At 37.4% G+C, this 16,949-nt stretch overlaps 2 protein-coding genes across 4 annotated transcripts in view; one reads left to right on the top strand and one right to left on the bottom strand.

The window, feature by feature from the left end:
• LOC134746162 (sarcolemmal membrane-associated protein) overlaps positions 1–16,949 on the top strand; it is a 57,201-nt gene that overhangs the window by 13,938 nt on the left and 26,314 nt on the right. Inside the window, exon 2 of the mRNA XM_063680466.1 lies at positions 7,339–7,455. Within this exon, the coding sequence (XP_063536536.1) occupies positions 7,339–7,455 (117 nt within the window). The remainder of the gene's footprint in view (positions 1–7,338; positions 7,456–16,949) is intronic.
• Positions 9,778–15,480, bottom strand: LOC134746161 (uncharacterized). 3 transcript variants are annotated; one of them, XM_063680463.1, is made up of 3 exons: positions 14,799–15,480; positions 13,866–13,962; positions 9,778–13,401 (listed from the first exon to the last, which is right to left on the bottom strand). In XM_063680463.1, the coding sequence occupies exons 2-3, from the start codon at positions 13,899–13,901 to the stop codon at positions 9,910–9,912; spliced, it is 3,528 nt and encodes a 1,175-aa protein (XP_063536533.1). In that variant the 5' UTR covers positions 13,902–13,962; positions 14,799–15,480; the 3' UTR covers positions 9,778–9,909. The 3 variants fall into 3 exon arrangements, with proteins under 3 accessions (XP_063536533.1, XP_063536535.1, XP_063536534.1); XM_063680465.1 differs by having other exon boundaries at positions 14,905–15,480; XM_063680464.1 differs by having other exon boundaries at positions 13,866–15,480.

Genomic DNA, 16,949 nt, shown 5'->3' with positions numbered 1-16,949 from the left:
TATAAATTGCCTATCATACTACTTAATGTCTCAATATATTTTGATAATAATCAGTACAAAATGCGTAGTGACAAGTTTTGGTGTTATTTTTTTATACTACGTCGGTGGCAAACAAGCATACGGCCCGCCTGATGGCAAGCAGTCACCGTAGCCTATGGACGCCTGCAACCTGTTTATTTCAAGACTTGGCATAGTATAGTAAAGAACAAAGAAGTTTTAACGGAAACAGCCCTTTCTTGTCACTAACAATTTTTGATTGGTGGCATAGGAAGATCAATCAGTGATGGGGTTTCAAATGATTATTCCCACTAGGTACCACCAAATTGGTAACAGTGGTAACAACAGATTTTTTTTCACCTATACCCAGTGGAGGCAACCATGAAAAATAATTTCCAGAAAAAAGCGCACTGATAATAATCATCTTGCTGGTCAGTTGCTGATAATGCAGCTTAAGATATCATGCTTAGTACAAAATACAACTACTCCGTAAGAAAACTATTTATAAGTCAAAGTCGCCTGCAGCAATACATTTAATCAGATGATGGACTGGGCTCTGGGCATGATGTATTTGACGCTATTTTTATTTTTTTATTTAAAATCATTATACAGCGTGGAAAGATAAGTCGGGCCCTGGAGGGAAACTACCTTAAATCCTTAAGCTGGCTCATTTTACTTAAAGGAGACATTCCTATATTTTTAAAAAGAAACAAAACTGCATTCAAAGATTTTTTTAAACTCGCTTGCCTCGCACGGGACTCGAACCAACTAAAATAAAAAAAAACAAACACTCCCTATTTTATTATACTAATCGATAGTATTATTATTCAGGATAAAATTTCTCTAACCAACATTTGGTCTTAAAAATAAAAATGATCGTTAAATCTAACATTAATTTTATTTTACTATCAATTTGTTACACTTAAATTATTTAACTGATAAATTGTTTGAAATGAGCCCCCTCGTTCCGGCTACACAAAATTAGTCGCCGTTGAAATTCATTTCTTGTACCCTTCAGCAAAGTTGTAGCGGAGTTTTACTCCAAGGGGGATGTAATGATAACCTCGCTACATGGATCTCTATGTATACAAAGCACAGTATAAAATAGCTATTGCACTGACCAGGAATCAACACTCGATGGGCGCACAATTCCATCTGCTCTCAATCTCATACCTCTATTCTCTTGTTATGAATGTAACCTCAACACTCTCAGGGAGATTAGAAGGGCCCCAAGTCCCGTGGCTTGTATCAGTGGATGCGCGGCACAACTGAATCTCGACAAGAGAACTCATCGTGCATCCCGCATCTCATAGGTATACTCTTCTCAACCTCATCCGATGAGTACTGAGGTGGGAACCATGTGGTCCCCGACGAGCCTCCACAACAACCCCTACAGCTCATCCATTAGCCTCCATAAGAAACCTCCAGTAACTCAAACCGATAAACTCCAGCCAATTTTTTTCAGCCGTCTACTTAGGAGCATAAGTTGGGTTATTCAAATTTTCAAGTTTTATTTTTTTTCCGCAAAATCTGCTTTGAGCGGCCCGCAAATGACCTACCTATCTTGAATCAGTATGGTCGACTGATGTTATTCTGCAAGTGGCATCGTAAGGACCCGATTCTGAGTATTTTTTTCAACCGTCGACTTAAAAGCTTAAGTTAGGTTATTTAAATCTTCAAGTTTTATTTTTTTCCGGAAAATGTGTTTTGATCGCCCACAAATGACCTACCTATCTTGAATCAGCATGGTCTGCTGATGTTATTCTGCAAGTGGCATCGTAAGGACCCGATTCTGAGTATTTTTTTCAGCCGTCGACTTAGGAGCATAAGTTGGGTTATTCAAATACGAGTATTTGTTTTATTTTTTTCCGCAAAATCTGCATTGATCGCCCGCAAATGACCTACCTTTCTTAATTCAGCATGGTCGGCTGATGTTATTCTGCAAGTGGCATCGTAAAGACCCGATTCTGAGTATTTTTTTCGGCCGTCTACTTAGGAGCATAAGTTGGGTTATTCAAATTTAAAAGTTTTATTTTTTCCGCAAAATCTGCTTTGATTGCCCGCAAATGACCTACCTATCTTGAATCAGCATGGTCGGCTGATGTTATTCTGCAAGTGGCATCGTAAGGACCCGATTCTGAGTATTTTTTTCAGCCGTCTACGTAGGAGCATAAGTTGGGTTATTAAAATACGAGTATTTAAGTTTTATTTTTTTCCGCAAAATCTGCATTGATCGCCCGCAAATGACCTACCTATCTTGAATCAGCATGATCTGCTCATGTTATTCTGCAAGTGGCAACGTAAGGACCCGATTCTGAGTTTTTTTTTTCAGCCGTCGACTTAAGAGCATAAGTTGGGTTATTCAAATTTTCAAGTTTTATTTTTTTCCGCAAAATCTGCTTTGATAGCCCGCAAATGACCTACCTATCTTGAATCAGCATGGTCGGCTGATGTTATTTTGCAAGTGGCATCGTAAGGACCCGATTCTGAGTATTTTTTTCAGCCGTTGACTTAGGAGCATAAGTTGGGTTATTCAAATTTTCAAGTTTTATTTTTTTCCGCAAAATCTGCATTGATCGCCCGTAAATGACCTACCTATCTTGAATTAGCATGGTCTGGTCATGTTATTCTGCAAGTGGCATCGTAAGGACCCGATTCTGAGTATTTTTTTCAGCCGTCGACTTAGGAGCATAAGTTGGGTTATTCAAATTTTCAAGTTTTATTTTTTTTCGCAAAATCTGCTATGATCGCCCGCAAATGACCTACCTATCTTGAATCAGCATGGTCGGTTGATGTTATTCTGCAAGTGGCATCGTAAGGACCCGATTCTGAGTATTTTTTTCAGCCGTTGACTTAGGAGCTTAAGTTGGGTTATTAAAATTTTCAATTTTTTTTCCGCAAAACCTGCTTTGATCGCCCGCAAATGGCCTACCTATCTTGAATCAGCATGGTCAGCTGATGTTATTCTGCAAGTGGCATCGTAAGGACCCGATTCTGAGGATTTTTTCAGCCGTCGACTTAGGAGCATAAGTTGAGTTATTCAAATTTTCAAGTTTTATTTTTTTCCGCAAAATCTACTATGATCGCCCGCAAATGACCTACCTATCTTGAATCAGCATGGTCGGCTGATGTTATTCTGCAAGTGGCATCGTAAGGACCCGATTCTAAGTATTTTTTTCAGCCGTTGAATTAGGAGCATAAGTTGGGTTATTAAAATTTTCAAATTTTATTTTTTTCCGCAAAACCTGCTTTGATCGCCCGCAAATGACCTACCTATCTTAAATCAGCATGGTCGGCTGATGTTATTCTGCAAGTGACATCGTAAGGACCCGATTCTGAGTATTTTTTTCAGCCGTCGACTTAGGAGCATAAGTTGGGTTATTAAAATTTTCAAGTTTTTTTTTTCGGCAAATTTGTTTTGATCGCCCGCAAATGACCTACCTATCGTGAATTAGCATAGTCTGATGATGTTATTCTGCAAGTGGCATCGTAAGGACCCGATTCTGAGTATTTTTTTCAGCCGTCGACTTAGGAGCATAAGTTAAAGTTTTTGCATTTTATTATTGCCTGTCTAACCTTATTTAATGCCGCCAAATTACTGTACTGTGTCGGTGTTATATCGGGCTTATGTAGGGCTTAGAATCGTTAGTATCTGTGTCGATTGCTTGTTACACCCTCCCTACTGAACTATCTCGGCCGGCCAATATGAATTTTTCGATTTTATGTTTTTATCTATTGAGATCCTAACGATTTTAATGTCTGAACAAACGTGAACTAACGTCGCCCGATGGATTCACATAGTTAGTTTGACTGATTTCGGGGTGGGGTGGTTAGCGTGAAGACAGCCACCCCACTTAAAAAAAAAATGAAGGAATCGGGTCCTAACGATTTCAATGCTTGAACAATCATGAACTAACGAATATCTTGCTATCTAGACCAAAAAAAAATAACAATAAATGGTTTGGGGTGGCTAGCGTGAAGTCAGCCACCACCATAGAATAAAAAAAATATAAAACCACGAAAATCTTTTAATCTGTTCTGAATACCCGCAAGTTACCGCACTGTATCGGTTATATATCGTCTATAGATGCTTATTTAGGGCATATAATCGTTAGTATCTGTGTCGATTGCTTGTTACGCCCCCCCTGCTGAACTATCTCGGCCGGCCAATATGAATTTTTTGATTTTATTTTTTTATAGCAAATCTATTGAGATCCTAACGATTTTAATGCCTGAACAAACGTGAACTAACGTCGCCCGATGGATTCACATGGTTAGTTTGACTGATTTCTGGGTGGGGTGGTTAGCGTGAAGACAGCCACCCCACTTAAAAAAAAAAAAAAAATGAAGGAATCGGGTCCTAACGATTCCAATGCCTGAACAATCATGAACTAACGAATATCTTGCTATCTAGACCAAAAAAACTAACAAAAAGTGGTTTGGGGTGGCTAGCGTGAAGACAGCCACCCCCTTTTTTTTAAAAAAAAAATCGACTTTGGAATCGGGTCCTAACGATTTTACCTACTGAACAAACGTGAACTAACGATGAACTAACGATATAGATATGCCATTTGCGGGCAAACGAAATGGGGTGGTCAACTTCACGAGCATGTGACGCCGATCTGTTGCGTATAATCGCAAAAAAGCCCCACCTGATACTATCCCATAAGTTCCCTGTTATTTTGAGAAAAGGCATGATGCATCAATTGCCCTCATTTATGGGTTGCTGGTTTTAGGCCAATTTTCTTTAGTTTATTAGCTTTAGTATATCAGTTGGGATTTGAGAATTTCTTGAAGTCTGTCCATCGTGTTAGTAAGTCCCTTCAACTCACTATGAATAAAAAACCGGCCAAGTGCGAGTCGGACTCGCGCACCGAGGGTTCCGTACTTTTTAGTATTTGTTGTTATAGCGGCAATAGAAATATATCATCTGCGAAAATTTCAACTGTCTAGCTATCACGGTTCATGAGATACAGCCTGGTGACAGACAGACGGACAGCGGAGTCTTAGTAATAGGGTCCCGTTTTTACCCTGGGTACGGAACCCTAATAAACAACCCCTAAATAAAATATTCAAGGTACAGCTTAAAAAATAAACAATGCTCAAAATGAGACAACACTGAAGTGACGTCATGAGATCCTAATGGCTGGCCTTGTTCCTGTAATAATGTGTTTCATCGATACGGTTCGCTAAATGAGCCGTTATTGAGTTACAGCTGGTGAGACACCGTTCTCCAAGTACTTATTTGTTACTACTTGGGTTCTATAGGTGTAGCGAACTCTAAATACCACATTTTGTGAATAGGTTTTGTATTTTAGGATATATACAAGAACTTATTTGTTAGTACTTGGGTTCTGGTGTAGCGAACTCTAAATACCACATTTTGTGAATACGAAAAATGCGCATAATAAATGCATAATAAATGTGCATATAAAATGGTTTTGCGTATAGGTATTTAAGTAAAATAGGTATAAATCATACGATAAAATATTGGCTGTTTATTTCGTTTATGTCCTGATTAACTAGGAAGATTAAAATTTGTGTTTGATTCTGCCGCGAATACAGCAAATGCCGGTTCACTTTTAAGAGTTTTGAATGATTCACGGTTAGTTTCACTCACAGGGTTTCACTAGACTTATATTGACCGGCCAATATAGGTCTGTCACTTTTTCTTTCGTATATGACATTTATTTCTGTTTATGTCCTGTTTATCTGTCTAAAATCTTTTGCCGACTAATCCCCGACTACTGATAGCCCGGTTAGTCGGCTTTCCCGATTAGTCGGTGCATTACATCCCTACTAATGGGCTTACTATACTATACTATATACTACTAATGAGCTTATTTGTAATGTACTATTCCCAACAAGTCAAACTACTAGACATAGTCAACAAGCTTCTAATGCATTAGTTACATTCCATACATAAATGGAACTTATATGCCAGGTCGGCTCCTCGTGACTAGTCGGTTGATGCCAATTGTACATTAGAAGGTTTATTTTAATTCACATCCCGATTTCCCTCGTGTTTCCGTAACACTGCTCGCACGCTCCTACTTAGGGATGGAGTTAGGGTGCGCAGTCAAAACCAGCCAGTGTTTTTAAACATTTAAAATCATTAACACTACATTACCCACCCTTTGTCGGCAGACGGTTAATACTGATACAAGCAAAACACTATTACCGCCTGCCTGTTATTTATTTCATACTTAGTAATTGCACCTTCAATAAAACTATTGATTTGTCGAACAACTGACCTATCCGGCGTTAGGCAATGCACGCGAAGCACTCAATTCCCAGCATTGTACCTATACATATATTTCATTAACATATTTAAGGTATCCATGTAAACAGATACGTGTAAATACAATTTGTAATCATTTTTAGCATTTAGTTAATCGCAAACACTGAACCCAAATCGTAAAACAAACACCTACTCCGACAAAGATCTCGTTTACACGTTGATATCTAGATCAAATGCGCATGAGTAGGGAACTAGCAATGTCATTGTTGTATGTGTAGTGCGGTACAGATCTCACAATTTAACTAGAACAGTAGTATACACATAATAAAATTACTCCTTCATATTGTTAATTGACCGTGATTTTTATTTTATTTTAGATTTTCATAGAACGCAATTTACCTTATTATGTTTAACACACATCGGTGGTGTCGCATTCGGAAACCGCATCAGTGTGATAACCGCCATAATAAGTTATTTATGTAGATGGCCTAACTATTCGACTCGCCTCAGTTGCCACAGCTAGGCAAGCTATGAAAATATAGTGCGTGGTACGGAACCTTTAATACAAGCGGAAGACTTCTAATAATCATATTTGTTAAACAAAACTTTCGCTTGTATTACAGATCTTTATAGAAACACCCACTGAAGATGACTCTTGTAGGCGGGACACCTGTTGATACTTATTGGAAAGCGATGTCTACGTTCGACGTACAACTTTGTTGGTGTAACTTACGTTTCGCTGTTAGGTAACAAACAACGAAGACTCGAACAATGCGGGACAGGTCAACTATTTACCCACTCAATGTTTTTTTACCGCATATGAGATAAAGGAATTATGGAAATATTACCCCTAACCTTTTTTGAGCACATTTTTAAAACTAGTTTAGTGAACGTCATATTGTTTTTCCTTTTTTTAATCTGCTACGACGAATTTTAAAGTTAAAATCTCATTCAAAACGGCTTAATTTGAACAAATACTGAACCGTTCTAGTGTACCTGATCTAATCTAATCTTTTCGTATAATACAAAGTATACAAACGTAGCACGTTTGCTTTATCACCGTATGTTTAAACATTTGTATTTTTACTTTTTTTTTACAGATTGGACGCAATGTATATCGAGCGACCCCCAGCCCTACAAATACCATCTTCGAATGTCGAGTGCTATCGCGGCACCACGCTACGCTGTATTATGACAAAGGACACTTTTACCTCGTGGTAAGTTTATTTAATTTTGCTTATTTAGGGTGTCGTCAAATTAGTCGACGAAAATCGCTTTGTCAAATGCCGTAGGAGCCGTTTACCGTTTTGTAGTATGAAGCAGCATCTGCTTAAAGCGATTACGCGTCGATATCACCCTTAAGGGTTTTCCAAGTTTTTGTGCTTTTGAGATGTATTTGCGTTTTGATAAAATGTTAAATTAAAACTTCTAGTTTGCCTCATGGGATATCCAGTGTTAAGTTGGACTTATTATTATCATTTACGTAGAACCACTTATGTAACTATTACATTGTAATCGTGTGACGTGCAAATAGGTGCACACTACAAAGTATAGCGTTGCTCTAATATTGAAGACACGAATGTTAAAGATGTACGTAATCTGAAGACACGTTGTTTTGATGCCAAAACTAGTAGCTTGTAACTTAAGAAAACGAAAAATTGTAGCAATCAAAATCACCATAATATGTATGTAGTTTATGTCTTGTAGACGATATGATGTAGCTTTCGGCGACTGTCACAACTGACAAATAATAAAAAATACAAAATAGTCTAACACATACTAAAATGGTTTAACACATACTAAATTAATTTTTAACAAGCAGAAAGGTCTGCGAACGATGCTATTAAGCTCTGCTTCTGCTTGTTAAAAATTAATTTAGAATGGGTAGCACATTACATCGTAACTGGTGAATTTCCAATATGACCCCGGTGGCCGTTTAAGAAGAAGACCCATATAGTGGAAAGATTTGCTGACTATGGATGAGGTCTTGGTGGCTCAGTTGGCAAAGCGCTGGAGTATCGATCCAGAGGCCGTGAGTTTAAGTCTCACCCAAGGCAGTAATTTTTCCACTTTTAAAATTAAGACTTACTACCTACACAAAACATAAAAGGCTGGAATAATATGTATAAGTATATTTATAAAACATTTAAAAAAAGGTGTTTAAAACGATGACAATCAAAAACTTTAGGTCTTATCGTCGCAATAGTTGAAGACTTTGACCACGGGTACGCTTTCTGAAAATGTTAACCTATAAGCTCCGTACTTGACGTAGCACTTTGCATGAATACTTAGCGTGTGGTCCGACTAACGAATACTTACCTGTATACATCATTTTCTCCAAGTATTGCGATGGTATAAAATATTCTTATAGCCCCAGTCTTTAATACTGATAGCGGCACAGTGTTACGCGACACCATCACGCCTATTGTATTGATTTTGTCAAAGTCGAGAACCGGTACGCATGCAGGTGACCTAAATGTTACCAAATGATTTCAATGGCGGTCGATAAGAACTACACGGTAGTTTCATTCATTTTTTATCCCATCTAACTTGTGGCTGTGACTTAAGCCGCATTTAAACGATTCAAGAACTTGCATGCAATATTCGATACATTGCTTACACATAGTGCAATGAAGTCAGTCCATCGAACAAATACCGCAATGTAACGAAAATCGCAAGCAAGTTCTTGAACCGTCTACTCGTGAATTTAACAATTCGTCTGTTTAGGTCATAATAACTCAGGTTTGTCTTAGAATAACTTGAAATTAGAAATTAGAGAAAACACGTTACAATTGTTTACAGCACTACTAAGTTAAAACTTGTAAGAACCATCACTGGCATATCACAAATAAATCCTTTACAAATTTTTATTGGTCGACCCTTTTCGAACTTACACATAGAGAAAGGTTTCTACGCTTTTAGCCCTTTCAACCCTTTTAAACGCATCTCCCTAGACCTAACAAGTCAGTTATTGTGTCATAAATTCATAATATTGCTTTTTTTTCGCAACTTCACAGATATTTCAAAAGTGGTCAATATTTTTAGTTATTTTTAATCCCATCCAAACGTTGCGTTGCAACTTCTGCTCGAGTGCGTAATTAATATCGATTAGGTCGAACGTCAAACTTCGAGCACTTCTGCATATCTACAAGCATAAATAGTGTCCTTTTAAGGCCGTTCCATCGGTTTGCCGCTGTCTTTGTCACATTTCGCAAGAAAGAACGGGAAAGAACATACGCGCCAAGTGTCAATTTTGTTCGGATTTTGTCGGTTTTTATTTATTTTAAAAACGTTACCGTAAATTCTAAAGCTATGAAATTACCATTTATGTTAAAATTGTTTTTTCTTCTTTTTTTGTTTAAAGTATCACATAATAAATAACCGAGTGGAGAATACAAAAGCGCTTTTTCAAGTTTAAATGAACTTTATTCCATTTAATAATTTACAGTGATCGCGGTACGTGTCGTTGAGTTCGGATCGGGAGCAGAAGAGAGCGAGTTGCCACATACAAATTAACAGGCAACTGCAAAAATGTTGCTATATAAAAAAATACTTAAGCTAAGCTTACACTCTATATGTTTTGTATTAAACATAGTTGGGGCCAGGCAATATTACATACAGGTAAATATTGGACCCGCCATTAGGAATCTACATAGGACAAGTTCTTAAAACTACATTACGGGTAAAGGACATAACTTAGTTATGGCTCTACGAAATATCTTATTATTAATTTTAACATCAGCTACCCTTACTAATCCGTCCCTACCAGGGAACGTTTTTACTATTCGAGCCATTGGCCAATTTAATGGAGAGGTGTTCATATCCTTTACTATTACCAAATCACCTTCCTTTAAATTAGTTTGTTGGTATTTCCATTTGGGGCGGCTCTGAAGTTGGGTCAAATAACTTTGAGACCAAGTTTTCCAGAAGTCTTGCTTAAGCTTAGTGCACATTTTCCAAAATGAAACCCGATTTACTGGAGTTTCAGTGAGATCAATTTCTGGATAACTTGTTAAGGCTGCGCCACAAATGAAGTGTCCAGGAGTTATATAATCACAATCATTAGAAATAGCAGCAAGTATAGGTCTACTGTTCAAAATTCCTTCAATATCTATGATTACAGTATTAAATTGCTCATAGGTCAAACATAGATTGCCTACTATTCTTTTGAAGTGGTGTTTTACACTTTTGACACCACTTTCCCAAATTCCTCCAAATGTTGGAGAGTAACTCGGTATCCAATTAAATGTTATATATTTGTCTGAGCAAAATCTGTTGACAGAGTCTCTACAATCTTTGGAGGAGAATAGGTCATACAAGCCATTTAATGTATTACAAGCACCCTTAAAGGTTTTTGCATTATCACAAAATATATTTGTGGGCATGCCACGCCGAGATATAAATCGTTTAAGACATGCTAAGAAAGTTTCAGTCGTGAGATCAGAAACAAGTTCTAAGTGTATCGCTTTTACAGCAAAGCAAACAAAAAGTGCGATATAGCCTTTAGTAATAATAGGTTTTCTAATGCGAGAGACCTTCACATTAAACGGACCGCAGAAATCAATTCCTACATGCTGAAAGGGTCTGCTCTGAGTGATTCTTTCTTTAGGGAGGTCTCCCATCAACTGCTTTGCTGCTTCAGCCTTCATACGTATACATTTTATACATTTATGCACCACCTTTTTTACCTCTCGTATACCATTTACAAGATGGTGTCTCTGAGATAGAGAGCCTAATACTAGCCTAGCGCCTGCATGCATAAGTCTTAAGTGCTCTCGTTCTATAATAAGATCGGTAATAAAGGAGTTTTTTGGAAGTATAGATGGATGCCGCTTGTCATAAGACAGGTTCTCTGCATTTTGCAGCCTCCCCACGGCCCTAATTACTCCGTTTTTATCTAGGAATGCTAATTGATCACTAATTGTCACAGGCTTATTTTTTGAGAGCAGGACTAATTCTTTATCAAAATGCTCTGCCTGTGTACAACGTAAAATTTTCGTCATAGAGTCACGCAATTCCTTTGCAGTTAAGTTTCTGCTTGTTATTTTGTTGTCTTTGTTCAAGCAGTTATTATAAAATCTGTAAATAAAACCAACCACTTTTTGAAGTTTATTTATGTTGGAATATTTTCTTAATAAATCTAGAGGCTCTAAATTTGCGGTATGGCACAAAATTCCCTCTACATCGTCAGAAGACGCATCCAATGAAGCACTATGAGAGTCTATGCGTGTCATGATATCGTCATGATTAAACTCTTCTAAATTTGTATGTGTATAATTTACATCACAAAGACTAGGCGAACCATGCCACCATAGATCACACTCCTGCAGCTTATGCGGTTCAACTCCCCTTGATAATAAGTCAGCAGGATTATCTTTTGACCTAACATACAGCCATTGTGAGTTTTTAGTAAGCTCTACAATTTGTTTGACTCTATTTTTTACATATACAGTACTTTTTGCTGCCTCAGTCTTGATCCACCACAAAACAATTTGGGAATCACTATAGAGAAATATTTTATGAGGAACTCTATCATTTAAAATCTTACTGACTCTACTTGCCAATTGCGCTAAAAGTAGAGCAGCAGAAAGCTCCAATTGAGGAATAGTGTGAGATTTAGAAAGTGGGGACACACGGCTTTTGGAACATATTAAGTTCACTTGAATCGAGCCATCAGTCATAAAAACTCTTAGGTAGAGACAGCTCCCGAAAGCCTTAATAGATGCATCGGCATACCCTACTAGCTCTACATGTGATACTAATTTATAGTTTACACATCTTTCTATTTTAATTTGACCCATTTGCCTTAAATTTTCCAAAAACTTTGACCAGTATAGGAATTTTTCATTCGGGATTATTGAGTCCCAATCTTTATGCATAGAGCTATGGAGTTCTTGCATGAATAGTTTGGCCACCACGATTACCGGGCCAATTAAACCAAGTGGGTCAAACATTTTCCCTATAAAGCTGAGAATTTTTCTTTTTGTGTTCATTATGTTTGCCTCATCGATTGCAGGGCAAGAGAAAGTCAATTTGTCTGAATTTACCTCGAGTGTAAGACCTAAAGTCTTCACGGTGTCATTTTGACCTATTTCTACACTATCAATTTGTCTGTGCTCAACTGGAATATCGCTCAAGACTGGAGCATGGTTCGAGCACCATTTATGTAACGAGAAACTACCTAATTTCAGAAGCTCTACAATTTGCTTTTTCAGCTCCTGAAGCGTCCCTACATCATCAGCACCAGTAAGCACATCATCAACAAATGTATTTTTATAAATAGCCTGAGCGGCCAAAGGAAACTGATCCTTATGCATATTTGCTAGCTCATTTAGAGCTCTTGTAGCTAAAAATGTGCTCGATTTTAAACCGTATGTAACAGTTTGAAGCTGCAAGCAGTTGATAGGGTCTTTGGGCGACTCGCGCCATAAAATGTTTTGAAGTCCGCGTTGATGTTCATTTATAAAAACATTGCGAAACATCTTTTGAATGTCACAAGTTAAAATAAATGGATAAGTCCTGAACAAAATAAGAATATCAAAGAGCTCACTCTGTACAACAGGTCCGTTCAGCATGACTTGATTCAGCGATGTCCCATTTCTAGATTTCATCGATCCATCGAAGACCACACGATGATGTGAGGTTCGACTCGATGGATTAAAAATACAGTGGTGTCCTAGAAAAAACACAGGACCATTTAAATCATAACCCTCAATATCAACTATCTTTGCATGTCCTAATTCCAGATATAGGTCAATAAATTTTTTATATTGTTCAAATAGCAAAGGATCTTTTTGTAACCTTTTTTCTAACATTATGAATCTATTATAGGCAACAGAAAATGAGTCACCAAGGTCTAACTCTTCCATAGGGAAAGCTAATGGCATATCAACATAAAATCTATTGTCTTTATGTGATACAGAGTCCTGAAATATTTTTTCAGCTTGTATAAATTCATCATTTGTAGATTTTTCCATTTCAGGAAGTTTTTCAGAGAGCCAGAATTGCTCCATTACATTTTCCAATTTTTCACCATCAGATATATTATTAACTAAATTTGTTACAATATTACATGTAGTACCTTCCTCGGGGATACTTCCTCCGACAATATATCCTAACATGGTATTCTGGAATACCGGTCCATTTTCAGTTTTTATGCAGCCCTGCAACAATATAGCAAAATAGATGTTGGCTGCAAGCAACAGAGGAATATCATTTCTTATGTAAAATGTGTCATCAGCTAAAGTTATATTTTGTGGAATATGATATTTAGATACATCTAATGATCTTTGAGGCAGTTTGGAAGTAATTTCATCACTAATATGACATTTCAATATTATTTTAACATTATTCTTACAAGATTGAAGAGTTAAAGTTACATACTCATTTACTTTACATAGTTGTTTACGGAACCCAATAATATTATTTGGCTCAATCATAGGTTTTAGGCCAAGCCTGCTTACCAAATCTGATCTAATAAAACTGCCTTGAGACGCAGTGTCCAGCAATGCCTTGCATACCACCTCTTCATTATTTTTGGTTGCTAATTTTACCTTTATGGTTGGAAGCAAAACACCACTATCGGACACACAATTTAAAATAGTATTAACAGCAATTTCAAACTCACCAGCATCAGATGATAGTGGCTGCTGACTGTCATCATTATTTATTCTGGGCTTCTCCACATTCACATTGCGCTCCTGATGCAGCAATGTGTTGTGGCCCTGTTTACACATTTTACATTTAAAAGTAAATTTACATTTACCATCATGGTTATTGAGGCATACATTACACATGTGTTTTTCAGTTACATAAGATTGCCTCTGAGCAATAGGTAACATTTTAAATATGGGACAATTATATATCTGATGGTCTTTGTTATCACAGTACCTACAGGGCGGCAACGACTTCGATACCACATTTGTAACCTTAGGTATTGATTTGTGAGTACCTTCATAGCAAGTACTTTTATTATAAACATGTTTGGTAGCACCATCATAGTAGGTACTATGTTTATTTGGATGACTATCTTCGAGCGCTATAGCACGCTTTTCTAAATATTCAATGAAACCAGCCATAGTAGGCATGGTGTCAGAGTCCCGGTCTAATTGATATGCCCGGTGTGTGAATTGATCTAACTTTCTAGTCAAAATTGATATTAAAAGCATGTCCCATTTATCGACGGGTTCATCTAAATTTTTTAATGCATGCATCTGTTGATTTATTTGTGAAACAAATGTTCGTATGGAAGCCGCTGTGCCCTTTTGTATATTCGAAATATCTAACAATATACCTATATGGTTTGCAACTAATCTAGCCTTGTTGTCAAATCTCTTTTTTAATAATTGTATTGCTTGTTTATATGACTCGTTCACCAATGGCAAGTTCAGAATAACCGCCAACGCATCCTCTCGTAGGTACTTTCTCAAATAAAAAAGCTTTTGCACATCAGACAGCGAGTTATTCTGATCGATAACAGCAGTAAATAAGTCGAAAAAGGGTTTAAACTTAGTGAAATCCTTTCCATCGTAAAAGGGAATTTCTATTGTGGGCAACTTACATGTGGATGCGTTGTGGCAATCCGAAGTCACTTTTGTGTTTAACATTTTAAGAGAGCTGTTAATTTTTGCTAATATAGAATAGTATTTGTCTTCAATTTCTCCCACCTGTTCACCATCGCCTTCATCAATGCTTAGTATGTCCATTTGCACCTTTTCGTAATCTTTTAAGGTGGAAATGAGCTTCTCTTTTCGCGCCTCTAATATATCGGCGCTGGCGGCTGCCAAACATACGGGATCCTTGACAAAATTGTCGATTCTCGTAATCGTTCCTTTACACTGCGAGCGTATAACGCGTAATTTTTTTAGGTTTTCCGTTTCGGTAGCCATTTTAATTTTTATTTATGACGAACGAATGCACAAACACTTTTAAAGGAAGGCACAACGACGCTGATAGCACTTTGTTTTGATATTTATTGTACGTCAATGTCAAACGTGACAGATGACACAAACTGTCAAAGTCAAAAACCAATGCGAAGTTCCGCAAGATGGCTGCGGGTTGCACAAACTTCACTCCATATTAAAAGTGAGGAATGTCGGTGGTCGAAAAATTCGACTTATACCGAGTTACTTGCGGTTTTTGATGATGCTCTTTTCTCCAATCCGTGTCTGATTTTCGTTCTATTATGGATAGAACGAAGTTCCAGGCCAGCAGCGCTAGCCTAGGCACGACCACGACGAAATCCCAGCCGATATAGACGGCCAGGCAGCTCGCACACGCACTTGCCGCGAACACTACTTTGACGAAAACGTCGAACACTGATTTTACTTTTTCCCTCGAAGGACCACTTGCGCATGGAGAATACAAAAGCGCTTTTTCAAGTTTAAATGAACTTTATTCCATTTAATAATTTACAGTGATCGCGGTACGTGTCGTAAAGTAGGATTAAAAGTCCGAGTTAGAGGTTACTTTGGGAATTAATTGTATCGAGCGAAGTGTCATAATTCGTGTATCGGAAGCTATGTTGTTAAAGATAATATAGTCAAGAACTACATATATTTTTTCCACGTCTATGAATATCAACGCCTCTTAGAAAAACATGATCATATAAGGAGATTTTTCGCCTTCTGGCTCAGGGAACCGCCTTAAGAATAGAATTCATAAAATCCGACGAAACGGCCTCTATCATTAACGTTTTGTAGAGAATCGGACAATATATGAGGATGCGAGGTTAAATGCGCAATACTTAACTGTGCCAGCTATAGCTAGTAATTATTACTCATTTGTGCTGTATAAAGCGCGCTATTCAAAGGTACGAGCAGATCTAAACCTGATTCTGTTTAGTTTCAGACATATATCAGTGTAGACAATCTAAACGCTGATTTTCATGTGACCTGCATGTTCGGTCAGTTATTTTTTCCGTAGTAAATCGGTTGCACTAAGCGTACGGCTTACCTGATTGTTATAAGATACGTAGCTTATTCAGCATATTCATTATACTTCTTTAAAAAACCCTTTTAGTCCTTTAAGAATGATGACATTAGTTCATTCCACAGCCGTGCATGGGATAAAAGTGTCATAATATCAAAAATAATTACGTTCATAATACGTCAACAATCAGAAATGGCGCCAACCGGAAGTTCGCTTCTAACCGAGATATCAATCAGTGGTTACCAAAAACCATTTTATATAAAACTGGTACACCGTAAAGTTCAGTGGTTACCAAAAACCATTTTATATAAAACTGGTACACCGTAAAGTCACATTAAACAATTGTGTAATTTTACAGTTGCTAACATAGTTTATAAACATTAACTTTTTATTCAGTTGCCGTTATATCTTAAAGAAATTCACGCATTTTGACCTAATTATTTTGACCATCATGTTATTAGTAATAAAAACAGGAAATTAAGGCCAAAACAGTTTCAATATCCCTGAAGGCTACCTCAAAACTCTAGTCGGCATAGCTTTTAAAACCAGGGGTACAGTTTTGTAAGTAAATTAGCATAGAGACAACGGCGGCACGCTCACAGGCTTGTTATTCCTATTGGTAGCACTAGCAATGCGCATCGCCTCTCCTCATGGGAGCAAAGTTTTAAACCTCTTAGGACCCTAAGAGACATAAACGTAACGCTACCTATATAAATGCTTAGTAATATGGATGCTTATCCATTGTCCGTCCGTCTATCTGTCTTTTAGACCAATAAAAAAT

Source organism: Cydia strobilella, chromosome 12, assembly GCF_947568885.1.
Source record: "Cydia strobilella chromosome 12, ilCydStro3.1, whole genome shotgun sequence".
Lineage (NCBI taxonomy): Eukaryota > Metazoa > Arthropoda > Insecta > Lepidoptera > Tortricidae > Cydia > Cydia strobilella.
This window is presented reverse-complemented; position numbering and strand designations above follow the sequence as displayed.

Excerpts from the sequence above, each read along its gene's own strand:
- LOC134746161 (XM_063680463.1), bottom strand. The coding sequence starts at position 13,901 with ATGATGACAGTCAGCAGCCACTATCATCTGATGCTG. Across the intron at positions 13,402-13,865 it reads GCCACTATCATCTGATGCTG|GGCTGCATAAAAACTGAAAA; the intron begins GTGAGTTTGAAA and ends ATATTGTTGCAG.